This window comes from Zonotrichia leucophrys, chromosome 4A (genome assembly GCF_028769735.1).
Source record: "Zonotrichia leucophrys gambelii isolate GWCS_2022_RI chromosome 4A, RI_Zleu_2.0, whole genome shotgun sequence".
NCBI classification, from domain to species: Eukaryota; Metazoa; Chordata; class Aves; order Passeriformes; family Passerellidae; genus Zonotrichia; species Zonotrichia leucophrys.
The window spans coordinates 6,936,112-6,961,264 of NC_088174.1; the positions used below are offsets into that span (position 1 = coordinate 6,936,112).

Genomic DNA, 25,153 nt, shown 5'->3' on the forward strand with positions numbered 1-25,153 from the left:
AGTAATGGTGGCTCCTTTAATACCATTAGAAGGATGGATATTGCAGGATTCTTTTCATGCCCTGGCCATTAGAGGCCCTGTGCCTGTACCCTTGTGACACCCCATGCTGTGTCACTGGGAGGTCTCAGTGCTGAGCCGTGGGCACTGGAGGGGCAGGGATAAGGTGGAGCGTTTCTGTTTCCTCCCTGCTGCCAGCTCAGGGGCGCCCAGAGCCCAGGGCAGGGCTGTGAGCCAGTGTGACCTGTGCCCAGGGATGCTCCCTGCAGTGCTGCCAGTGGAAGGGGACACAGCCTCAGCCTCTCTGACATCCAGGAGATTCTGAAGGATTATTCAGTTATGCAGGATCAGGTTCTGATTGCAGTGTTTTAAGTAATGTCAGTTCCCATCTCTACAATGGAATAAATTCATGGTGGCTGCACTTTTTCCCTTCCCTTCTGGATGGCCACCCCAGTGAGGACATGCGGCTCTCCAGCTCCAGAGCCTGTGTGGCTGCCCGGGGGTGGCAGCACTGCACGTTCCTGCTGCCTGCCCCGGGTGGCATTGCCAGGGTCTCTTCTCCGTGCAGATTCCCAGTTGCTGCCGTGCTGGGACTCAGCAGGCACCGGGAATGAGGCACAGCAGCTCCACAGTGGGACAGGCACTGCCCCGGGATCAGGGTAACAGAGTTGTGCTTTTGGTTTCCTAAGCTGCTGCTGTTCAAGTCCTGGGCTGAAGAACACTAAATGAGTACTTGAAGTGATTAGCCATTATTTATCTACATTTATGAACAATGCATTTCATTCATGTCGTCATTTGCTGCACATATTGGCAAAGTTATTGGGCTCTTTGTGTGACTTCTGTTCCAGGAAGTTAGTGTGGCATTTTTTTTTCTTATGTAACCCTCCATTTATCTCCCAGAGCCTGCTTTCTGCATCACCACTTTTTTATTTCAGTTTTACGCATATTTTTGTGTGTGAAGCAATGAGAAAAAAAAATGACATTAAAACATCTGTTGTAATCCATTTATCACACAGGAACAATTACAAATAGCACTTTACCAATTAATTAGTAACCTTATTCATTGTGTATACTCAAATCATTCTAAGGCAGCTTCTTTTCCCTTACATGATTTGCACCATTTTTATCATCTTATATGACTGATGCTACTGAAATAAATTTCTCAACGTGGCTCAGAAAGACAAAGGCAAATTATCTCTTTCCCCAAGTGAATGTTAATGAGCAGAAGGCTGGTGTGCATCATTGCTACCACTTCTAGCAGTGTCCCTTGTTGCAGGCTGGAAAAAAAAAGAAACCTTAATTGTTAGATGCCACTAGAATGTCCTTTGCTCTGGTTTGTGGGGAGCCAGAGCACTTGGTGTCTGTCTGGCACATCAGGGAGGTCAGTGCAGTGCTGCAGGTGGGCTAACCAGCATGTGAGAGAAGCTCACTGGTTTTGATAGCAGCAGCAGCAAATTCTCCTGACTACCTGAAGTTGCCCACAGGCTGCTTGCAAAGGACCCCAGCTGCTGCTGATAGTTTCTCTGTCGTTACACAGCTGATGCATTTGCTTTATTAGGTTTGCATCATCTTACAGCAGTTAAGGGTTTGCCCCATGACAAGGGGTTTGCACCTTTTCTGGTGTATCTCTGTTAATTTCTTTGGAGTTACCCCAGCAAAGAATTTTGCTCCAAAACATTGCAAAAGTAGAGAAAGCTGACAAGACTATAAGAGGAACTAACAGCTGAAGTCATGAGGTACAAGACAGAGAAAAGACAGTTTGTGACTTTGGGGTAAGCAAGCTAATTCTCCAATGAAAGATTTTGAGTTTTTTAATCCTACTTATTTAATGTAAATAAAAGTTTGTCTGGCATAGCTAAGCTTATAGCCTTAGACTTTCTGAGTTGGGCCAGGAGTCATAGGAGTCAAGCTGGTGTAATCCAGAACAATTTAAGTTTAGTGAAGGAAGTATCTATTACATTTTAAAAAATGTTTCTTTCTAACTCAGTGTTAGGACTTCCTGTCAAAATAAACTTTTTAGTAGTAACATTGACTTCAAGACCCAGTGTTGGCAGTGAGGAATGGGCCTAAGGGACTGTGTCAGTGACATGAATCTGTTGCTCATGTTTTGAGGTAAAGTTCAGCCACTTTACAGCCACCAGAAGGATTTGGAGACATATTCTCATAAAGTGGTGAATACTTCCAGTATGGCTGAACTGAAAGAAGGAGCAATGGTTTGATGCTACCCATGAAGTTGTGGAAGTTTGGTGGTTTTGCATTACTTTTTTATATTTCAGAGCAGCAACACTTTGGGGTATGGTTTGGGATCAGCTCCAGCTCTCAGTCAAACTAATGTGAGCTGGATCAGTTCCTCCACAACAAGCAGTTGTAGTTCAGTTCTGGGTGGAAACAAGCAAATGTGATGGAACACATCCCAGGCAGCTACACGGGACCTTCACACTTCTCATTTTGCAAAAGGCAACTCTTTACTGAGCATGTAAAAAAAGTCTTTAAAAGTGAAGTGAGTGTAACTGATACAGAAGTGTCTGGCTGGGTTGTGAATAGCCTGAAAACATTTCTCTCTGAGCAGCAGACAATTCTGGGCAGTGCAGTGCAGGCTGCTAGAGATGGTGACAGGGATGTTTCAGGGATCAGCATCTGTTACCCAAAGGATCAGCATGGCCAGAAAGGAGGGAGCATTCCTCCAGGAGATTGTGTGGGCATTTTTAGTTCTGCCTATGCTGTGAGAACTAAATCTGTGGCAAGGTATCAGTATGGTAGATACATGTGTGGGAGAAGCTGGACATGAACATGTGCAGGCATTTAACAAGATACACATGTTATCCTGGATGTCCCTGGTTGCATTTTACTGCAGCAGCATTCTGTATTTGCAAAGTAGGAGAGACTAGAAAAGTCTAGTCCAGTGGCCTAAAAACAAGACTTGAAATAGGAATCCTAATTTTCCATGCTTGCTTTTTTTCCCAATAATCTCTGTAGTATTGGTCAGACAATTCAGAACTTTCCAGCCTGTGTGCCAAGATGTAGAGATCCTAAAAACATCTACAGAAACAAGAAACACCAGAAGACTCACTTGGGGCTTGGGAAATTGTTGTGGGAAATGCAAAGGAATTTGGAATAAGGCATTTTGTTGAAGACTTCATATATGAATAAATGTGTTCTCATATATGTGAAATATATACATCCTGAATGACATGCCAGTGTGCACTAGAAAAATACTTGAATAGTTACATCACTGCAAAACCTAGAATAGAGAAGAGCCTAGAAACTCTGAGAAGATTCTTTTTGGTCTTTTTGGGAAAGTGTGTGAAAAAACTGTAACTGTTGATCATGCATAAGAACGAGGAAAATTCTAGTGCAGTCTGAAAAATTGACAACTTTTTACAGAAAAGAAACAGAAACATATGAATTCAGCTATATTAAGTGTTTTTTCATAAGTATCTCCAACGAAATAAAATATTTTGACAGACTTGAAAGCAACACACTTTTATTAAATTGATGGAAAGGTTCCTCTGGCTTTGCATTGCACTGCACAAGACATCCCTCACAGGCAGGATGCAGCCAGCTTAAAGCTCTCAGCAGGGACTGCACTCTGGGCTTAACTGATTACATAAAACATTTTAAGTCATTTTAATGAAACAAAATATTGCATTGCAGATGAAATTAACTCAAAATATTTTACTTGAATTTTCCCAATAGAAGCATGTTACTTTGGAGGGGAGTTTGAAATTTTCTTGTGCATAGTAATGCTGATTTTAATGAGAATTTGTTTTTTGTCAGGTTGTCTTAGGGGAGAATTTTTAAGAGCTCTGCCATGTTTTCCATAGAAGAGCTAATTAGGATTGTACTTCTCAAGTCCTGCTGGGGGGACAATCTGTGGTACAACCTCCTGCATCACTGGTGGAGGTGCAGACCTGCAAGTGAGTTATAATAGATGGCAGTACCCCCATTGTACAGGATCAGGCCAGGGGCTGTGCAGGGTGAGGCTTGGGGCAGAGCTTCCAGGTGATTCCGCTTTGCCACAGTGGAGGGTGAGGAGCTCTGCAGATGCTCAGCTGCTGCTCAGCTCAGGCAGCTGGAGCTGATGTGACAGAATAAAGAGGATTTCTTTCAAGCCCGTTGGGCCCGGGGTGATTACTGAACACTACAATCAGGGTCTTTTACTTTTTCTTGTTTTTTTAAAGTTTGATTGCCCTCGCATGAGGCTGGAAGGCAGAGAAAGGGCTGTGGCAGTAGAGATTCCTATGATCTCCCCTTGCCATGCAATCAGAAGAGCTCTGCAATTGAATATTTCGCAATAATCACTGCATTTTCAATGGGGATGATATAAAAGCAAATATCAAGGCCTCTGGCTGACAAAAGCTGAATACAGAGGGAAAATATGAAAATAGCAACTTACTTCAGCAATAAAGAGAGTATATTTTATACTGCAGTTTTTCTTTTTGTTAAATCATGACTTTCTAGTAAATGACATCCCAGAAGATATTTATCAAAGCAGGAAAGCACTAGAAAGGAGCACCCTGCATTCACTTTAATATTTCTCCTTTTCTTCTGACATTTTCTTGCCTAGAGATCTAATTCCATTAAATATGTACATTTTTGACTGGAAGACTTCTTCATGTATCTTTCAGATGAATCTTAAAAGTACATAAGGTCTGTAGGGCAGGTTTTTTTAAGTGCAAATGAGGTGCACAGTAGAATATTGTCTATGAGGCTTTTCAAATTATTTATATTCCTGCAGTGCTTTACCTTTCTCTTTCTGTGATAATGATAAGGAAGAAGTGAGACTCCAATGCACATTCTGTGGAACACTGTCAAACAACATTAGTCATATTTAATATCTGACATGCAGGAACTTACTTTGGCTGCTATCCATTTTTATTTGATTTATTAGACGTTATCATGTGTATAACTTTCTCTGCTCCCACGGCGTTTTCAAGTTTTAAAGCCTGCTAGGCCCCCGATTGGTCAGTGTTTGAGCCCCACTATGCTCTTGTGAGGGGATATAAATTAACATTCCCTCATTAGGCCTACTTTGCAGTACATAGGAATCTGCTGTAGGGATAATGACAGCTAAATGCTCTGCTGGCTCCCAGCCATGCCCACCTGTGCTGTTCTCCTCCAGCCTTTTTTTCTGGGGCTGTGTAGAGCTGGGTTTGGCAGGGCTGGGGCTGACAAAGTGGCTGCTGCCCCCATGCCACCTTTGAAACAATGTCCTTCCATTGTGTTAGAGGCCGCTGTGCTGTAAGAGTTGCTGCTTCAGATGTTGTATAAAGCAAAGGTCCTCCCATTTAAGATTTCATTGCTTTCTCATAAGAATTTGAGTGAAGGGTGTTAATCCTGTGTCCCAGCCAAATTGCCACTTAAGTAATTATAATCTGCCTGTGCTGCTGTTAGTGTCACCCTCCTCCATTATCTTTCTGCATCTCCAGCCTTATTTTAGATCCCACATTTAAATGACTTATCCTCTCCATCATGCAGTGATCCTAGCTCTACTCTACCAAGAACTCTACAGAATTATGCTGACACAAAGATGGTGATGGTAATACATTGCTTTCACTGGCTGTGTTGAGATGTTTAGTGAATAAATTTCTGTAGAGTAGGGAGAGTCTTCAGCAGAAGTGAGGAGTGATAGAGTGACCTGTTAAGTCTCACTAGCAGGAATCGGAGGGCCAAATAGGTCTTCCCATAGCTACAAAATATCTTGTTGTCAAAGGCTATTTAACATGTAAGGCCATCTTCAGTCTACAAACTGTGGGCTACACTTTCCTATCCAAACAAAAATGGCAAATTGTTCAAGAGTCTCTACTTCTCCTGCCCTGGCTGTGGCTACTCATGTTCTTGTATCTCCTGAACTCTCCTCTTAAGACGTCATAATAAGAAAAAAGAAATGGCAGTGGCAAGTTGTCTTGCCTATCCCACTTAAATATTTGTTCTTCAGGGGATGAGCAGCTCCTCTACATGAGACCAGCAGTGACTAAGCTGAGAAAGATCTGCAGAAAATGTCTTTTTTCTGAGTCTCTTTATTGCAGTACAGAAGTGCAAGTGACTGTGGGGATAGCTACACTAATTGCATGTTTTTACAAGTCAAACAAAATGCAGTGAAAATCAGGACTGTACCTAGTCCCAGAGATTTGGACTCTCAGAGTTGATTGCTCTCAGAGTTGATACATTTTCCAGGAATTTAGTTTACTTCTTGCTTACAATATGCAGCCCAAACCCCAAGTAATTGACACCAGTGTATTAAAACATGGCACACTCCCATAGAAAAACAGAATGTAGCTTTGTGGTTGCTCTTGGAGCTTGTCTCCATGTTAGACTTGCAGCTTGAAGGCCAGCATAATTCAGGTGTCCACCTTTGCCAACAAAACTCCTTTTGTTTTTCATCCTTGCATATGTTGTTTTGCTGTTGAACTTAATTCCATCTGTAATCTGCTATTATAATATTGCCTTTGCCTCAAGGTCCTGAAGTGGATTTGGACTGATGAGTGCTCTCAGCTTCCGTCAACTTCTTCTTCATCATTTTCCACTCCCTTTTTTTCCTTTTTTCTTTTTATACTTTTATTCCTCTTTCTTCTTTTCCTTCTCCTTTTCCCTTCCATTCTCCTTTTCCTTTGTCCATGTGTGGCTACTTGACCACACATCTGGAAGGAATTATCTTCTTCTGTTCAGAGTCCTTCTGGTTCCCTGGCTGGAGGAGGATTCTGCCATTCATCTAACTAACTCAGACACTGTGAATGCCACTTTGTCCCTCACTACCAGCTCAACCTCCTTTAGGAGTCTGTAGGTTTATCCTATGTCAATATGGTCCCCTCTCTCCAGTGTGACCAGCCAGTTTCTATTGCAGTGTTCAGCCCTGCAGCCCACTGAAATCCCAAGCCTTCTTTCCTGAAGATCTGTTTTTCCTGAAGTTCAGGAAAGTAGTTGCCTTTCTTCAATTTTTTGTTTCTTGTATGGTATTATTTCTTCTTCCCAGGTCTTAACTTGACCTTCAGGTGGCACTGAGATCTGCTGCTGTAATTGTACATGGCTTGTGACAGAGGTTAATTCAGAGAATAAGTCATCTAACTTTGATCGCTGTGAGTTTTGAGAAATCATATTGCAGGTGTTGAATTATAGCTGAATCTTTGACATGCTCAAGGAATTCTTGTGCCTGCTGACTTGTGCAAAGTGTAGTCTGATAGCATCTCCTAACAGCTCAGTATATTCCCAGGAGTACTTGAACTGAGGCAGTTTTAGTTGCACTCCAATCAGTGTAAGGGGAGGGGGTAAAAGAAAACCACCTTTAACACTGAGACTGGTGGAAGTTCCCCTCCGTGTTTCCTTCCTTTGGGCTGCCTGCAGCTGCTCTCCACATACTCCATCCCCAGATGTTTTGATAACATCTCTGCTGATAAGTACCAGCAATATATCAACAAATAAAAGTGCAAAGTAAATAATCACTGTCACCAGAAATCTATAGTTGAGACAGCACATTTTGAAACATGCTGTCATCCTCAAAAAGCCAAGACCCACGTACATGCAGCCATATGGCTGCAGGCACCTGTGGGACCCTATAGGAAGACTGTCAGCAGTTTTTCATTTGCAAGGTGCATGCACCTCTTCGTGTATTCCCTGTAAAACATGTGAAGAGAGTGGGAGAGGCATTAGCAAGATAAATACATGGCCAAACCACAAAGAGAGAATACAGATTGGTGTTAGGAGAAAAAAATTAATTCTCTTTTATGCTTAACAGCCTACCACAGGAAACTGGTTGAGAGGGGGAATGATGCTAAGTGTGAGAAGCAGTTCTTTTTTCACAAGGTTTTCCCTGCTGAAATCTCATCAAGCCAAAAAGGGCTTCTCTAAGGCTTCTTGTCCCCACTAGATAATGGTTTCATCCTTTGTTTTCTTTTGTTCCTACTTCCACCATTGATAGCAGCCTTCAGGAAGAGGGGTGGGGAAATATGTTGCTTCTGCAAAAAAATCACTGTAGGAAGAATAGCCAGAACATAAATGATACTGTTTTGGCTTCAAAAGGGTAAGCAGGTGTCTTAGGAGTCCCAGAAGAGCGATGTGCAAGCTTGTACAAACAACCTCCGAATCACGCCTGTTTGTTATTCACACAAAGAGTTGAAACCCTCTGAATTCCTCAGTTCCCAGAATTCAGATGGTGCACAATGGCCCATAATGAACAGCACCTGTGCTTACCTCAATTACTACACTGAGCTGAACAACAGCAAGAAGGGCTTTCAAGAATATTTTTTCAATAATAGATTTAGTTATGTCTTTCATAATTGGATTCAAAAGCTCAAAATTTCATTTTGCAACTTGTTCATGAAATTTGTATGAAAAAGTCTGGCATTTATTCAAAAGAAATACTCTATGAACAAGAAATTGCAAAACAGCCAACTGCTGGTAACTAAGCAGCCAAATTATAGTCCATGCACTTGGCAAATACACCATCTTTTTTATTATTTCAGTAATTGAATTTCTGTTAAAGCGTGGAGCATAATTTAACATCAGGAATTTATTTATAATACAATAGTGTTACAGTAATAAATGCATTATTATTGTCACTTTTAATGGAGTCTTATGTATTCCCTCAGAGACTATGTGGCAGACTCTGAGACAACCACTGCATCAGTGTTGTTTGTAGACAATTGAATTAATTGGAGACAGGGTCATTAACTCGACCTGAATACCTCTGATTGCTTCTGTAAATAAGGTTAGAGAGCAAATGGCTAATCTTTGTTGTCATTATAGATTCTTTTTACATTTTCACACTGCCTTGTATATTAAGATCATTTTGCTAAGCAGCTTTCCAGGCTGTCGTCGTGTTTACGGTATTGTCTTGCACGGCACACAACCATAATTGTATCAGACTTACATTTCATTTCCCATATCTATATAAAACATGATACTAGAGAAAGGCCTAGTCTGAATTGTAGCACATAAAAACCATTGGACCAACAAATTAATAAACCAAAATGAATAAGCTGTGGCATTAAAAAATAATCAAATCACAAAACAAAAGTTGATTTTGTTTGCTTTTGTTTGAAAATTCCAACCTGCAAGACTCGCCAGGGATAATATAATGAGTCCATTACTCAGCTGGGAACATGACCTGCAAGGCCAGCTCTGTGTATACCAGCCTGTGAGTTAAGTGTTATCTGGACTTTTTGGCATGGCTTTTCTTGGAAAATGAGCAGCACGCTGTCATTAAAGCACAGATAGAACACAGATATTTCTTAAGGAGAGATCCAAAAAAAGGGTTGTGAGCATACTGTTCCATTTCTCAACAAACTTAATGAAGAATGTGGCCTCAGAGGCCTAGGAAAGCATGTGTCAGGAACAAGAGACACCCTAAACTTGAGAATGTCAGGTTCACATTGAACCCAGGGATACCAGCTTGTCATCACTCCCATGTTCCACCCTATACTTAAACACTTTGCTTTCTCAGAAACGGCCTTGTAAGTAGAAGAAAACAGCTGGCAGTGCCTGCTATTTGCATGTATTTCTTTCTTTCTAAACTTACATTCAAGATGGGCTTGAACCCAAACCACAGATATGCAGTGTGAGTTATCTGCAGTCAGGAGCTAAGTGTGGGATCCTGAGTCCATCTGTAACCTAGACGTTAAGCGATGTTTTATGACTTCAGATTAAAAAAAACAGCCTCTCCACTTCAAAACTTGCAAGTAGAGCTTTCAGCTTCAAAACTTTGCCCAATGCAAACTCCCATTGACAGTCTGTTGGTGCAGGAATCCAGCCTGACTGTGGTGGGAGGAATATGCTGCCACACTACATTTTCTCTCAGCAGCCTCTGCACAAATCACTTACAAAAACATTTAGAGATGTTGCTTCACTTAAAAAGCAAAGGAGGAAACAAAGCAGTGAATAGATGCTGAACTGCTCCAGCATGTTCAAGGCATATCTGAGTTTACTGACTGGCATTTGTAGGTTTTGCTCTGCAAAACAAGAGGGATCAGCCAAGCAGTGTTATTACTGGACAAGATCCAGCTTAGTACTGATCTGAAATTCAGGGTGAGCTTTTTAGCCCTGGGCCAGTGTGTCTGTGTCTCTCCCTGCATATTTTCAGGGGTGCAAGCACTGATGGTGTTCACCTCAGACCTTGCTGTTGAAGCAATTGGTCATGCTCAACCCTGGACCATTTGTGTTACCATCTGCTGCAGGGGCTGACTATAGAGCACTGTCCTTCATTAATGCAGCTTTATTGCCTGTGCTATCCCAAATACTGCAGGTAGAATTGGAGAGGATGGGGTATTTTTTAAGTGTAATTCTGAAAATATATCACTACTTGTCCACTTCTCTGCTGGTAGGGTGACATCTCACTACTGATCTTTGTCATTAACAAACAAAAGAGTTTCTTGTAATCAGTAACCTCCATGCCACACTAGAACATTAAAAGATCCAGGCAGATGTGTGAAGATATTTGCACCTTACTAAGGGAATGATTATCAAGTGGAAAACAATAAAAAGTGCAAGAGAGATCGAACTTTGCCTATTTACCTCTGTGTCCATGAGGGGGTTGGGTTTTCCTGACCTTTGTTTGTTGGCAGACCTTCAGCAAATCATTGCTGATAGAATAACCCTTCTTGAGTCTGGGGAAAATGGATGGTGGTAATGTTGAAAAGTCCATTTCTGGTCACTCAGGAACATAAATGTCCAGAAAGAAGGCATCCTAGGTGGAAGGTTTTTAAGAAAAAATAGTATAACTAATACTAAAGATCTAAATATTTTTGTCCATGCTGAGTGTTTTTCAGCACTCCGTTGACAAAACCCAGTTTATGCTCAGGATTATGGTCACTCTTTTCCAGCAGCCCTCTTGGGGAATACAATGTTTGCCCACTCCCAGGCAGATGTTTAAGTGCCTCTGCCAGGCATCCCAGTTTCTCAGCCTGTGTTAAGAAAGCAGGCAGTATGACACTTCAGGAAGGCATCCAGTGTTAATTCTGGCAGTCCCAGTTATTCTTTCCTGTCTGAATGAAAGCTGGCTCCAAACTTGCCCTCATCCTGACACAGGCAGTGCAGTCCCTGTGTCTGCAGTGTTCTGACTTGGCTCCCACAGTCAAGTGCTGCTGAGCTCCACCAGCTCCCTCTGGCAGACACGGAGCTCTGTTTGCCCACAAGATCCCAGCAAGTAACTGCAGAAGATATTTGGATCTTCCTTTTATTTTGGGGTTGATGTAAAAGGCTGAAAGGAAAGATTTTCAGCCAGATCAGGTTACAGAATTGCAGATTCTCTGTTTCCTTTTGCTGTCATTCAAAATAACAAGCATAGAAAATTCTGTTTAAAATAGATGAGTCTTTTTGACTTAAAGGGTTTTCGTGTCAAAGATTTAAGATGTCAGGTTTAAACATGACAGTGATAGTATTAGGCAGAGTATGAGAGCAGATACTTGTAGCAACTGTCATTTTTTTTCTGACTGTTTATTAATGGTCTTTTGTGATTTATAGTAAATGTTGTGAAGGATCTTTAGGTCCATTTATCACTCAGAGGAGCACCTTTTTTTCCTTAATACCTACGTGTGTCATAATTAAGGGTGGATGCTGCTTAACGATTTAGCTCTGTTCTTAACATAAGAGCATTCAAGATGATATTTAATCCTAAGTAGATTTGATACCTTTTTTAAGTCTATAAAGTGAAGTATTATGTAACTGTCTAAAATCAGCAGCATTAAAAGGAGATCATATTAAACATAAATATACGGAAGGTTAAGATTTTCAGTCCAAATGGAGCCTTCTACCCCATTTTAAAGTGAATTGTAAGGAAGACACCTGTGTTTCAGCATTCAGCTTTATTAATATTTTACTAGACAGCTTTCTCCTTGTTCAAAAAACAAGTCATGTGTGCTGAAGTACATCTTTATATCCATGAAAGGCTCTGGTGGTGTGCCATAAATTCATCATGTTCCTTTAGGAATACTTCTTTAAAAACTATTTCAGAGTAATTGCCCATTATTAATAATGATGATTCCTTTTTACTGTTATGGCAGTAGCAGTGAAACAAAGTGTCTACTTGTGGTTTTCATGAGTGCCTGTGTACTTCTGTGGTCCCTGTTGTTACAAATTCAATCTGATGAACGTAAATATGCTTGGAGTCTTGCAAAAGTATATGTATTAATAACAGGGGAAAGTGTCAGGAATTCAATTATTTTACCCAATGAATGCCAGGGAGACCCAGAAATTGAACATGTATTCTGAAGTGTGGGACTGGTTCTGTAACCATGGGGCTGTCCCTCTTTACAGAGGTGCACTCATCTCCACAGAGGTGGATTATTTGTGCCTCAGTCATTTGAGTACCTGCCTATGACCAGCCATGCCTGTAGCACCAATCCTGCTGTTTCATTCTTTCTACAGTGCATAATGCAAGGGGATTGCTACCAGTTTGTGAGCAGCTGAAGCTCATTTAATGGAATATTACCCAATTTGTTCTGATTATACTCAGTTTTTATCTCTGCCCCCTTCTGTGTTGCTTGTTTTACTCATTGTGCTCCTGATAACAGCTACAGTTGGAGCCATCTTGGGTCTTTTCTAAAAAGGACAGCTTTAACATCCTGCAACAGGTTTTTTCCCTCCTCTGGTTTTTGCTTCCAGTTCCTCCCCTTTGCTCTGGTCAGTAAGATCAGTTTTACTGCTGATCTGCTCCCCGTGGATTCCCCAGGAGAGGAAATCCTCCCATGGTTTCATGAGCTCATGTTGGGACACTTGTTCAGTGCTGAGGTGTAAAGGACTGTGAGCATGCCATAAAGCTTTGGAAAATCAGGAAATGCCTTTTGGCACCTTTTCAAGCTCAAAGGTGTTGTTTTACATGGAAAGAGGAAAAAACCCTCCAACTTTGTAATGGGTTCTTATTGCTTGGCTGCTCAGCATAGTAAAATTAGCTTTCTTCAGATAACAGATGAGACTGTAAACATTGAGGAGTTGGAGGTGTCATGTGGATCCATCTGCACCAGTGTGATTTGGTCCCACAGTTCTCTTCCCACTGGACTCTGCAAGCTTGATTCTGTTTACAGTTAGAACTGAAGCAGAACTGAGTTAGAATGAGAAGGGTAGCTCATTTAGAACATTATGTGCCTAACTTTCTGCCACACATGAATGAGAAAAAACACAACACTTTGCTTTCAGAGGTCCACTTTGAATGTTTTTTTTCATGACCACACTTGGACTTTCTGCTGTAGTAAATAAAATCAAAGTGTAAATAACAGACTCCTTAAAAAACATTGTATGTTCACTTGAAATTGTGAACTGTAGAGGGGCGAATATGTGCTTCTGCACTTCCATAGAAGATTTGCAAAGTGTACTGAAAAATGCAGTATTCCAGGATTTCCTTTGCGGAAAATAAAGATGTTTCTATGTATCAATCCTCATATCTAGCTTGATTCAGTGGGGCAATATGGATATAATAAAGTGGTTCCATTTTTATCAAATGAGACCCTTTGGAGTCTCACAGTAAGAGAGAGTATTCTTGTTCTTCCAGATGCCAGGCAACTAGTAGCACATCAGGGCACAGTACAAATAATGCTCTCTGACACTTGAATGTATTCACTAAAATATTGTACATCAAAAAGCCTACATACATTGCATTCCCTGAATAATATCATGCTCACAAAATTGTTTCTAAACTCTGAGGTGAGCAGAGTGATGCATGCAGGAATCATGGATACAATATTGCTTTTAATATGCAAAATACCCTTCTCTTCCACATCAAGTGTGTATAACAGTGCTGTGATACTGGAAGGAGAGTGATTACCATACCAATAGTTCAGAAAGTTTTTTTGTGCACCATTACAAATGTAGCATTAAAATTCCTCCTCTTCTATTTGTTTTTTTATAATGTCATAAATTGATACCTTACACCTGTTGCAGGTGTGATGGAGTCAGAATTTCCTGAAGCCCAGGAATAAAAACTGGAGAAGAGTCAGAATAGGACAGTAGAAGCAGTGCCATGGTTAAAGTCACATTGCAGATGTATATACACAGTTCCACCTAGGATTTGTGGCTAATGTAATTCTTTATTGGAAGGCTTTGACCTTGTTATGGATTCTTGGCAGCTTTTCCCCACTCTATTCATTACTAATGCAAGCTGTCAATCACTTTAGTTCTGCTTTGACATAGATTGTGGCTCATAGGAGTTAGCTCTGTCATTCTTTTTATTTCTTTCATCTTTACTATCCTTTTTTATGGTCTTTAAAGCTGGAAGTATAAAAGGGTTATATGTATATGAAAAAAATCTGTTTCAGTAACTATCAACCTTGTTATAAACAGTCTTTGATTAAAACAGTTACTTTTGAACACAGTAAAATGAGGCTGTGGCTTTTTACATACAACATCTTGTAAATTACCCTCCCCCTCAAAATAAATCAGAGCTCCTACTTACATTACAGTGCTCAGGATTGATACAGGCAGATCAGCTGCCACATCCTGAATAACATATTAGAGAGGTTTTCCCTTTCCATGTGTTTTGAAATGAGAGAGCTATCATAAGTGATGTCTTACTACACGTGCTAATGTTAGCTGAAGCAACAATTTCCACACCTTATTTCATTTCATTGACCTGGGTGCTGATTAATATTTTAAAAGCCTTGATACAGGTTTTCAGTTCCTGTGTCAACCCAGTCTTTGAAAGTTTAGATTTTAATTCTACCAGCCTGACGTTAAATAATTTAATACTAACCAATGGAAAGGCAGTGAACAAATCATCCAGAGCAATCCTTTTCTTTAAAAAGCAATCTAATGGTAGGCATATATAAGTTTGAAGATAAAAATATGAACAATTCATTATTGAAAAAAAATTGCAGCTCCCTTTCAAATTAGAAGAGAATATTACTTCCTGATAATGGTGTAAGAATAGAAGAGAAATAAAACTTTGTTATTGAACAGTTATGGTATTAAATTCTGACACTAAATATTAATCTGCTAGGTGCTGCACTATTATTATCTGCTAGAATAATGAAACACCCTTTTTAATGCAGAATTCAGTGAGTCCAGCAAATCCAAGTAATGCCCATCAGGTGTGCAGTTTTTCTGTAGAAACAGATCCAAAAGAGAGATTGGGCTGGATCTGAACAACTCCAGAGGGTTTTTTCCTCTCTCTCTCTCTCTCTCTCTTCAAATGAAATGTAGGGAGTGGGACAACAACAGTATCCAAATAAGAGAAGTGTTGCTTCTGCTCTGGTAGATGCTGCAGTGTAGTTGAGTGCACAAAAGTCTTGCTCAGAGCTGGGCACCCAATTTTGCACAGTGCCCTGTGCAATCAGACTCTTTGTTCTCAGGAATTTGCATTTTAAATAGACAATCCAGATTAAGGATAGGCCGCATAGCCTGTCTTTTACACAGCAGGAACTGTTGCACAGATGTATTTTCTTCTCAAACAAAAAGCAAAATTCATCTCAGTCCCAATGCAGTGCCTCAACAGGAAGATCAACTACTCTGTCAAGTTTGTAGTCAGTTTTCCAGCATAGACCTTGCTCTTTCCAGATTTCATTGGTTGAACTTTCCCTAAATATAGGCTTGTGCAATAAAGCAACCTTTGTAGAGTGCTGCTTCTAATGGAAAGACATTGCCAGCCTGGATGTACTGTTGACTCACTGGTCAGTTCCCATCTACAATTTCCCACTGTCCAGCAATGCTCTGCTCTCTCTGAGTTTACATTTTGATTTCTGAGTAGAACAGTGAAACAAGTGGCCTATTCATCATTACCCTAAAAAGGAAGGGTTGAATGAATAAACCTATTGTTGGAGAGCACCATCTATTTGCCAAATTCTCCTCACAGCAATTAACATGACTACATCTAATTGGGAAAAGGTTCAGGGAGATAGCTAAGGACTTGTTAGGAGGTTTTGTTCCTTGATGAGGTTTACTGCTGTAGTCAGAATTATAACTTTTTTAACATCTGTATTTACAAGATTAAAAGTTTATTATTTTTCTTATTAGATGTTAATGAGTTGGAGTACTTCGTATTATCTTTGTTGTAGCTACCAGGTTTAATTTTGAAGATCATTTATAACAACAGTAGAGTAAACTATATGTTGAAAACAATATAATGGTCCAGATGTCAACAAGAACAAAAAAGTCTAAGCCACACATCAGGCCTTTGGTTCTCTATGCAGCATAATGATACAGCCACATAAGAATGCCATGTCTGCTTTAATTGGCTTTTGAAAAATAACCCATGAATTGGAAAATAAACAAGCTTCAGGGTGATTTGGGCAGATGACCTCTACCAGTGGACTGCAGTAAAAGATGGTTGGTGTGTGATGAGGTCAGTGCAGCTCCTCACCTGGAGCCATCAGCAGCCACACACCTGCAAGTCCCAGCTTGCAAGAGCTCAGCAGGAGCTGAAAAATACTCCAGGTACTGATGGTACTGGTGTTTGTCCCCTCCTTCAAGGCATTTCTCATCTCATACTTTGTGGCCATGCTGTGCACAAGCATCAGGGACTGGGGAAATGCTTGCACTGCAGAAGCACAAGAAGGGAGATGGGTGTAGGTGCTGCAGAAGAGTTTCCTTCCAACTGGCTTGCAGAAGTGCAGGTCTCCTCTGTCAGAAGGGGTCCCAGCTCCCCAGTCTACAGGCAGCTGGATGGAGACACCCTCCTGGTGACCTTAGCAAGGGACAGAGGCCTGGCTGCCCTTCCCCTGAGTGGGGATGTCACCCCAGGGCTCCCATCCCCAAGCACAGGAGGAGCTCCTCAGGAGAGGGGTGAGCAGCCACTGATCCATCTGGCCTGAGTCATGGGCTCTCCCTGCCAAGTGATTCTGCATCTGTGCCCCCAGCCTGCTCGGGGCTCTGGGTCAGGGCAGAGCATGTCTGGCTGCCCTGCAGGACTCTGCTCAAGTGCTCAGCAAAATGAGAACAAACTTAAAAGGAGGGCAAAACTGATGTTTCTATTAGCTGTGGAGAGGCCTTGCACTTAGAGAATGTGACAGGCCCACACTGAGTATGAAGATGACTGTAATACCTCTGCTGTTTGCTTTGTGTGTTTGCACTGCAAGCTCTTTGGCCCAAGGACTGTGCCTCATCATGTATTTACACAGATCCAGCACAGCGGGTCACTGGTCTCAGTAGGGGCCCCCAATCTCAAGTGATAATAATGAACTGGCTTTCTTCTAAGTGTTATTTACCCAAACAATGCTGTGTTCCATTGTGCAGCATTGTTTTTATTAATTTTTTTTTCAGTTCACATGATATAAAAACATTGTCCACCCAAACAGTGAAGAACAATATGAGTGCTCATCTCCTGCTGGGAAATAAAAATTCAATAGTTTCAAATATCAGTCCTTCCTGCCCCCTTTAGTCACTTTGAGGACTTGGATCTGATGATAAAATGCTTTAAATCCATTTTAAACCTTGTCTGGACTGGCATTCCTTGTCTGGATCTTAGCAACATAACAAAGCTTGCTTTGAAAGTCTCTTCAAGAGGCAACCCCCAGTTCATGCAGTTGAAACCTATGTGAGGAAGGCCAGTTTATTTGTATAGCAGCTGCCTGAATTGCAGAATCTAGCCCAACATCTTTCAAAACATGATTGAACTTCATATCTGCAGAAATCTCTGGAAAGAGTGCAAAACCAAGTATTTCTGAACTAAGAGATGCATTTTATTTAAGGAAAAAATCACAAAAGACAATCTAAAATATCTACTAAACTTATTTTATTGGAAGCAAAGATTCATTTTTACACACTTTTATGCTTTTGTTAGCTTGTTTGTTAAATGTATGTATACCTTTTTCTTCTCTGCTGAACTGCATTGTAAGAAGTTGATTGTGCTTGTAACTATGTACTACATCTATCTTTAGTATGGTGAGATGCTAGGAAAGGCATTTTGGGTCTTATCTGATTGTTTTGCAAAGCATACACAGTTGCTCTCAACCCAAACTACATGATGAAAATGAATGCTTCTACTTTAGTAATGAGGATCAGCAATGATGCCTTCAGCATGAAACTGCCCAGTGTAGCCAAGGCATAATTTTATTATCCCAGATGAAAGAAAAATATGACCTCATTGTGTTTTGTATGAAAAACATTATTTTGAGCCTGTCTGGTTCCTGCATGCTTGCTGAGCTGTGTTACTCAGTAATGTTTGGCACATGGTAGCTTTTTCTGAGTGAGGCTGGTGTGCAGAAAGAAAGAAAATAAGGCCAGGTTGGAGCTGCTATCTATTTCCATGGTTTTATTCCTGCCCTTTGAGTTCTTTGTCAGACAGTTGCAGTCTGCTCCAGAATGACTCCTGTTGTTTTGTGAGCACATCCCAGCTGCAGTGTTACTCCCAGAGTGCTAAGAGAGGTAAGTTGTGTTTAGAGGTGGGAAAGGTCCAGCTGGGGCACTGCCTTTCCCTTCTTTGATCTAGGATAAGAGTTGTTACTCCTTATATCAGTTGTCTTAATGAGAGCAGAGCATGTCCTTAGGCAGATGTGCACAGCTGTGTGTGCAGCCCCACACACACCCCTCTGGGTGGAGGTTGCCTGGGCACAAACCACTCCAGAGAAGCTCTCAGATTTAGGGGGAAAGTTGTTTTTAAATTAAAAACAGTCTTGTGATAATTCTATAAATAACACCTTTTTTCCCAAGGCTGGGGCTTCATTCTGGCATTACAGAATAGAATTACTATGTTTGCCTCCTCAGTCTGGGAATCCTTGTGGTGTTTTCTATTTTATTCTTCCTGGAAACATTTGCAATGAAATATGAAAGCTCAGTTTTCATCTACTATTAGTGTTTTCCAAGTAAAAAATATAAGACCAAAATTACTAGATATTGATGAGAACGGCAAACACTCCTACAAACACATTTTATTTTTCTCCACTTTTCTGTTTCCTTGTTTACTGTAAAAATGGCATGAAAAATGTGTTTTCTTGTACTTTCTTGAGCTTCACTAAAAAGAAGGGATAAAGGAAGAAATAAAAACGGTTTTCAAAAATAATTTTATTAAGTACAAAATGTAAGATCCATTTTAATTCAGTGGTTAGTTTTCCATAATACTTTCAGAAATGCCTGTATGTTTTCATCATCTGCTCTTTGAATTGCCTTCTATGTCCAGTTGAAATTTTCTAAGTAGCTCTACTTGAGTCAGTTGAGTAAGGAGCCACTGAAAGAATTAAAAAAATAAAAAGTGTATGGACTTAATGAGCAACAAAGTTAGTGATCTGTAGCAATTACCCAAGTGAGTAATTTTGTTTCATTAATGCACCCTAAAGCACCAAGCTGTTTTGTCAATGGGCACTGCAGGGCCATTGCCAGGCTCAAAGAGACAGTTTTGTTACCAACTGCGGCGCAAGCGATAGGTTTTACCAACAAGGAGGCAGAGAAAGTAGCTCAGTGTAGGAAGAAAATTAAAGTCCATCTATTATTGTCATGGAAGCCAGTGGCAATGCTTGTGAAGATTCTAGCAGAGCAGGGTCGCCCATCAGTTTGTTCTGGCTTTTCCTTTTTTGCCTTTTCCCCCTGGCTTTTCCAGTTTCTTGGTTACTGTGGTTTTTTAAGAGGGCATCTTGATGCACCGAGCATCATGGTTTGAAATGGGAAGGAAAGCATATTCCTGGTTTAGTTGAATTCTTCTTGGAGGAAAATAGAAAAGCAAATAGAAACAGAGGCAAAGCTGTGTTATACCTTGTAGGCACCTCTGGATCACTCAATATGGGACACACACAGTGTATGATATATTAAGGTGAAGTATTGAATATCCATAAAGGCGTACTAGCAAATGGTGTCAATTTTCAAACACTTTGCTTTGTCAGCTTCACAAATTTAAAATCAATCATCAAAAAGTCCCTGTATAGATCAGCTGAAGAGACAGATAACCTTATGGTTATCTCCCTGACGAAAAAGTTGAAATTAAAGATGAGTTTATAAAGAGTCAGATTGGCAGAATTCTGTAGTGCTAAAAGCTGGGGTCGTCTGACCTCTCAGATTAGAAACAAATGATGAGGAGCAACAAAGACACACAGTGCACTGCTAATAAATACATCTTGGAGGACAGTTGAACACACAGAAAAATAGATTTCACAGAGAAGCTTATTTTCAGCATGAATGCTATTTTCTCACTGCATTATCATAAATATGAGAGGGGAAAAAAGCTATAAATAAAAAATTCTCAGGCACTCCCTGGAGACTTGTCAAAAGTACGTAGTTTTTGTACACTGCAGTGTAAAAGTATTCATTAAAATTAATTTTTAAAATGTCCTGTCCAATATTAGTTGCCTGATGTCCTTCTTTGATCATAAATTATAAATGAACTGGCAAAAAATGAAGAAACCATGATTCCATTAATGAATTATTTAAGTGTGATTGTTAGTTTTTGCAATCATAGGCCTAATAAGCTCAGGCTTATGACACTGAAGTGTTTCTTACTGGAGGGTGATGATGATGGTAATGCTGTTAACATGATCAATGTGTCCCATGAGTCACGAAGCCAACCAGTTCCTTGGTGGCTCCATGGTGGCCCAGCCCCTGGAGGTGGCACAGGCCCCTGAAGGTGGCCCAGCCCCTGGAGGTGGCACAGGCCCCTGAAGGTGGCCCAGGCCCTGGAGGTGGCACGGCCTCTGGAAGTGGCACGGCCTCTGGAGGTGGCCCAGACCCTGGAGCTCCCGTGGGCCGGCAGGAGAGGGAGGTGACACTGAGGACATTCGCTGGGGTTCACTGGGCAGCAAAAGGCCAGGAGCACACTAAGAGAGGATCTTGTCCCCCAGCAGCCTGCCAGTGCCCGTGGCACACGCTGCTGGCTTGGCCCACTCCAGTGGCGGCTCCGGCAGCTCCAGCGAGTCCGAGAGCAGCTCCGAGTCCGACTCCGACAGTGAGAGCAGCTCCAGTGACAGCGAGTGCAACGAGGAGTCCCGCAGTGCCACGCCAGAGGTGAGCCCCCCCTCAGCTCTGCCCAGGGGGAAGGGTGGAGGGGAGCAAAGCCCCCTCCCTGCTAGGGGGATGCTGGAGTTCTGTGCTGTTTGATGCTGTTGACTTCTTTTCCCTTTGCCTTTTCACATGTATGACCCACATACTCATTCTAGCTTTTGGAAGAATCTTTCTGGCCTACATTTGAGTTGCTTTAAAGAAATATTTAGATTTTTGCCAGTAGCTAGAGAAGATTTTATTGACACAGTATTCAGCTGGGACTAAGGAAAGGCAACATGACAAAACTATCTCTTTAGGGACTAGCTAAACTTTTTAGTTGTATTAAATTTCTCCAGGGTTATGTTGTAAACCAGATAAGGAAGCCTAATTAACCATAAATACTCCATAAATACTTCCATAAAACTAGCAGTCACCACTAGTTGACTGAAATAAAAGGGTACATTAAAAAAGTTCTCTTTTAAAGGGAAAAGCACTGCTTCTGTCTGAGATTTGTTCCTTGTCATTCTTCAATCTGCAGCCCGAACCCCCCTCAACAAACAAATGGCAGCTGGATAAATGGCTAAATAAAGTGAACCCCCACAACAAGACCATCATCAACAATCAAAATGAGCCTCACAGCGAGAGCAGCTCCCAGGCCCAGAGCAACCAGCAGGCTGAAGGGCCAAACAAAGGGAAGCTCAACAGCAGCCTGCCCCCGACCGATCCCAAAGACCGGGCAATCCTCAGTCCCATCCGAGAGAAAGCCAAACCACGGGTTGCCCAGAAAACCCCAGAGGCAAAAAGCTCCAAGCAGAAGTCACCTGCTCATAATGAGCCAACTTCACAAAGGACTACTGGGAAAAAGCAACCCAAAAAGGTAGAAAGGACTTCCAGTGTAGAAGAGTATAACTGGCCCAAACCAAATAATACCAGCAACACTCCCAAAGAAAAAGACACACAGGAACCCCCCGAGCAGCCAAAGGTTCGAACTAAAGCAGCAGTTGGGAAGACAGCTCCAAGGAAAGAACCACGAACTAGCACAGGTCTCACTTCAGAGAAGAAAAAGTACAGAGGCCCCAGCAAAATTGTCCCAAAGTCCCGGGAGTTCATTGAAACTGATTCATCTACTTCTGATTCAAACACAGACCAGGAAGAGAGCTTGCAGGCCAAGGTGCTGCCAGCCTGCACTGGGTCTGGCAGTGGTGTCAAAGTGAAGGACTCTGGCAGTAACATCCTCAGCGTAAGTAGCTTAACCAGCAATGGCAGCAACACATCCATTGACCAGACCAGCAATGACCTGGAGGAGCAGCTCTTTTCTCCTATCCCAATCGTACAAAATGAACTTCTGTCCCCACTGAGAGAATATGAAGAACTCAAATCTCTGTGGGTGAAAATAGACCTTAGTTTACTCTCTAGGATACCTGGACAGGAAACTTTTGAGACCACGTCTGTGAAAAATGAACCAAGAGAGGCAAATATGAAACACAGGCGACCATCTCGAGAGTCCCCCACCCCAGCAGCTGAAAAACCCTCCACAAAATCCAAAAGGAAACACAAGGTAAGTTATTCTCATTGTTTAAAGGAAAACACTTGTGTTTCTGAGCACCCTGGAGGTCAGGACCAGAGGCAGTGATTCCTCACTGCACCTGCAGCCAGGCTGTGGGGAGGCATCACAGCACTGAGGCTTTATTGGCTTTACAAAGGACTGACATTTACAAGTGCACTACAAATTAACATCAGAAACTAGCAAAAAGCAAACCCCAGCTGAAAAAATCAATAAACAATGTCTTTTTTGAGATTTTTCTAACAAGTTTTTCACTGTATTTGCTCACTCACCTATTAGTTTCCAGTGTTCTGTAATCTGCAGAAAGTGATGAGTTCGTATTAGTGCAGTTTCAGCCATACTCAGAAAATGTGACTTCTATTTGGAAGAAAGGGGTTTATTGTCTGCAGAATTAAGGTGTTTTCACCACTGATTTAAACAGGCTTCATCAAAGTCAGTGGAATGGTGCTTGCTTATGCTCCTGGTGAATTTAGTTTTTGTATTGTTTTGTGGTATGAACAAATATGATACATAGAAATATAATTTACTTAACTAGCTGCTTTCTCTGCACAGCTTCCCAAAAAACAAATATATTTTGACTGAAGGCATTATGTTTTATCATGTGTTTCATGTTATTTATGCCCAAGGGTATCCTACCTTGTGGGATATGACATTGCACTTCAAACTAAATGTGTTTTCAGAAAAGAAACTGAGGTTTTATATCCTAAATGAATTTTTGTAGTCAGTTTTTCCAGCTGAAATGCTTGTACTCTGGTCTGCCTGTGAAAAGTCATCAGAGTGTATTTTTTTATACTCCAAATTTTATAAATCATTGTGAATATGACTTCAGCTGTCTGTTTTGGAGGACTTCTTGAAATCCTGAGTTTGAGGAGTCCAGTGATACAAGAGAATTAATGCAAGACAAAGACAGACGATGCCAGGCAGACACAGGGTCTACACCCCTGCCCAAATGAGTCACTGCACGGGCTCCTTCCCTGCTGAATTAAGTGAAAGTAATCACATGAATAAACTCAGCAGGTTTTTATTCAATTTATATTCTTGCTGCACACTACAGAGATGCAAGAAAGGAGAAAAAAAGAGGAGAGGGATGTATAAATGTCCATACTTATGTATGTCTAAGTACACCAGGGTGCATATTAATTATACCAAAAATAATTCTTGCTGGGTAGCTTAGTGGAGTGTCTGTATCATGGAGAAGGAATTGTGACTAAAACACAAGGATAGTATTGGCAACTAAAGTGAGGGCTTTCAGGGAAGAAAAATAAATAAGAGGGAGTTATATGAAAGGTGTAACCTCATCATTTTCGTGACTGAAACTTTGAATCAGAAAGTAACAAAATGGAGAATCTTGCTCTGGGCCTGTGCTAACATAAGCTGGACTCTGAATCAGCCCCTGTAATGTTGTAATGTGATTGTTCACTGCTACCCAAGAAACAAGCCAATTAGGATGACTTCAGGGTACACCAAGAGTTAAAGCAGGGTAGAGAGAGACTAATTTCTAAATCATGCTATTAAAAGATTTATTTTAGCCATCTACTAGTGGACTCGAAGACTGATAGGAAGGTTGCAGTGACAGAGCAATAATCAGCTTTGTTTGTCCTGGTTCAGGCACAAAAGTCATGCATCAGGGAGTCTTCCAAAGCAAATTTCAAATGAGCTAGTGCTGTTAATGACTACCCCAGCTCAGTCCTCCACTCCTAGTCTTGTGAGGAATACTTATTCAGAGAAGTTTTCCCATCAACTTCTATTAGGTCAATGAGTAAAAGCTATTTACTTGAATAAGGTTTGGTGCTATCAAATCATTGCATCTAAATTATTAATTAAATTCTAGTGCACTACAGAAGATAACTTTAGCACATGAGACATTTTGCTTCCTAATTACCTGCTATGTCACTTGTTATATAACTCCATGTCCTGGGTTTGGAGCACGTTTAGCCCTGATTTCAGGTGACTTTCACTTCTCTTAGACCAGCAGTTCAACTGCTGCTATTGTAAAGGAAATACACTGAGATTCCATAGGCCCTCTGGATGGCCAGTGAAGCTGTGCACAAGTGCTGGCTCTTTGATGCTCTGCCATGTTTTGTTACAGCAGACAGAAAGCCTGGACACCTTTGTGGAAAGCAAGAAGCAGCGCCTGGAGGAGCCTCCAGCTTCCTGTCTGCTCCCACCTTGTATCTCTCCAATTCCAAACCACAGAATAACCAGCACTAAAGAGTAAGTGGATTTTTGACATCACATTCCTGAGGGATTTCACAGTACTGTTCTGTAAATATCTTTGCTGTAGAGTCAGGTGGGCTTTACAGCCCATCAGCATAAGCAGCACAGCCTTGGCATTCCCATCCATGAGGAAGAGGAGCCATGTGGCTTTGGATGAGATTCATGCCTCCTGCTGATGGCCTGCCAGACTTCAGAATGCTGCCATAATCCTGGTGTACTCTTCAACCTCCCTTCAATGTTCTTTCTTGCCTCTATTACCTTGAACCTCTGTGGACAGAGAATCCTGCTAAAATTGGGATTTATTTGATTGCCTGGAATTAATTTTTTAAATCATTTTCATGAGAGGCAGTTCCCAGTTTTACTGAAAAAAATAGTGACATTGCCTCTTTGTTTTACCTGTGTAAACAGCAATGCCAGGGGCCACCATCCCAGGTGTCTCAGATGTGCTTTGTATCTCAGCAGATACACCATCCAATAGTTTGTGCCTTTCAGAGTGTCTTTCAGAGGTGGCTATAATGCTTGAACAAACAGGTGCCACATAAATAATGATTCTGA

At 41.3% G+C, this 25,153-nt stretch overlaps 1 protein-coding gene across 11 annotated transcripts in view; it reads left to right on the forward strand.

Moving 5' to 3' along the window:
* Window positions 1-25,153, forward strand: part of AFF2 (ALF transcription elongation factor 2) — a 357,228-nt gene that overhangs the window by 295,371 nt on the left and 36,704 nt on the right. For 9 of the 11 annotated variants that reach the window (XM_064713250.1, XM_064713252.1, XM_064713251.1 and 6 more), the window contains 3 exons: window positions 20,679-20,841; window positions 21,356-22,375; window positions 24,471-24,595. In XM_064713250.1, coding sequence (XP_064569320.1) covers window positions 20,679-20,841; window positions 21,356-22,375; window positions 24,471-24,595 — 1,308 coding nt within the window. The remainder of the gene's footprint in view (window positions 1-20,678; window positions 20,842-21,355; window positions 22,376-24,470; window positions 24,596-25,153) is intronic. The other 2 variants (XM_064713247.1, XM_064713246.1) reach the window with 2 other exon arrangements.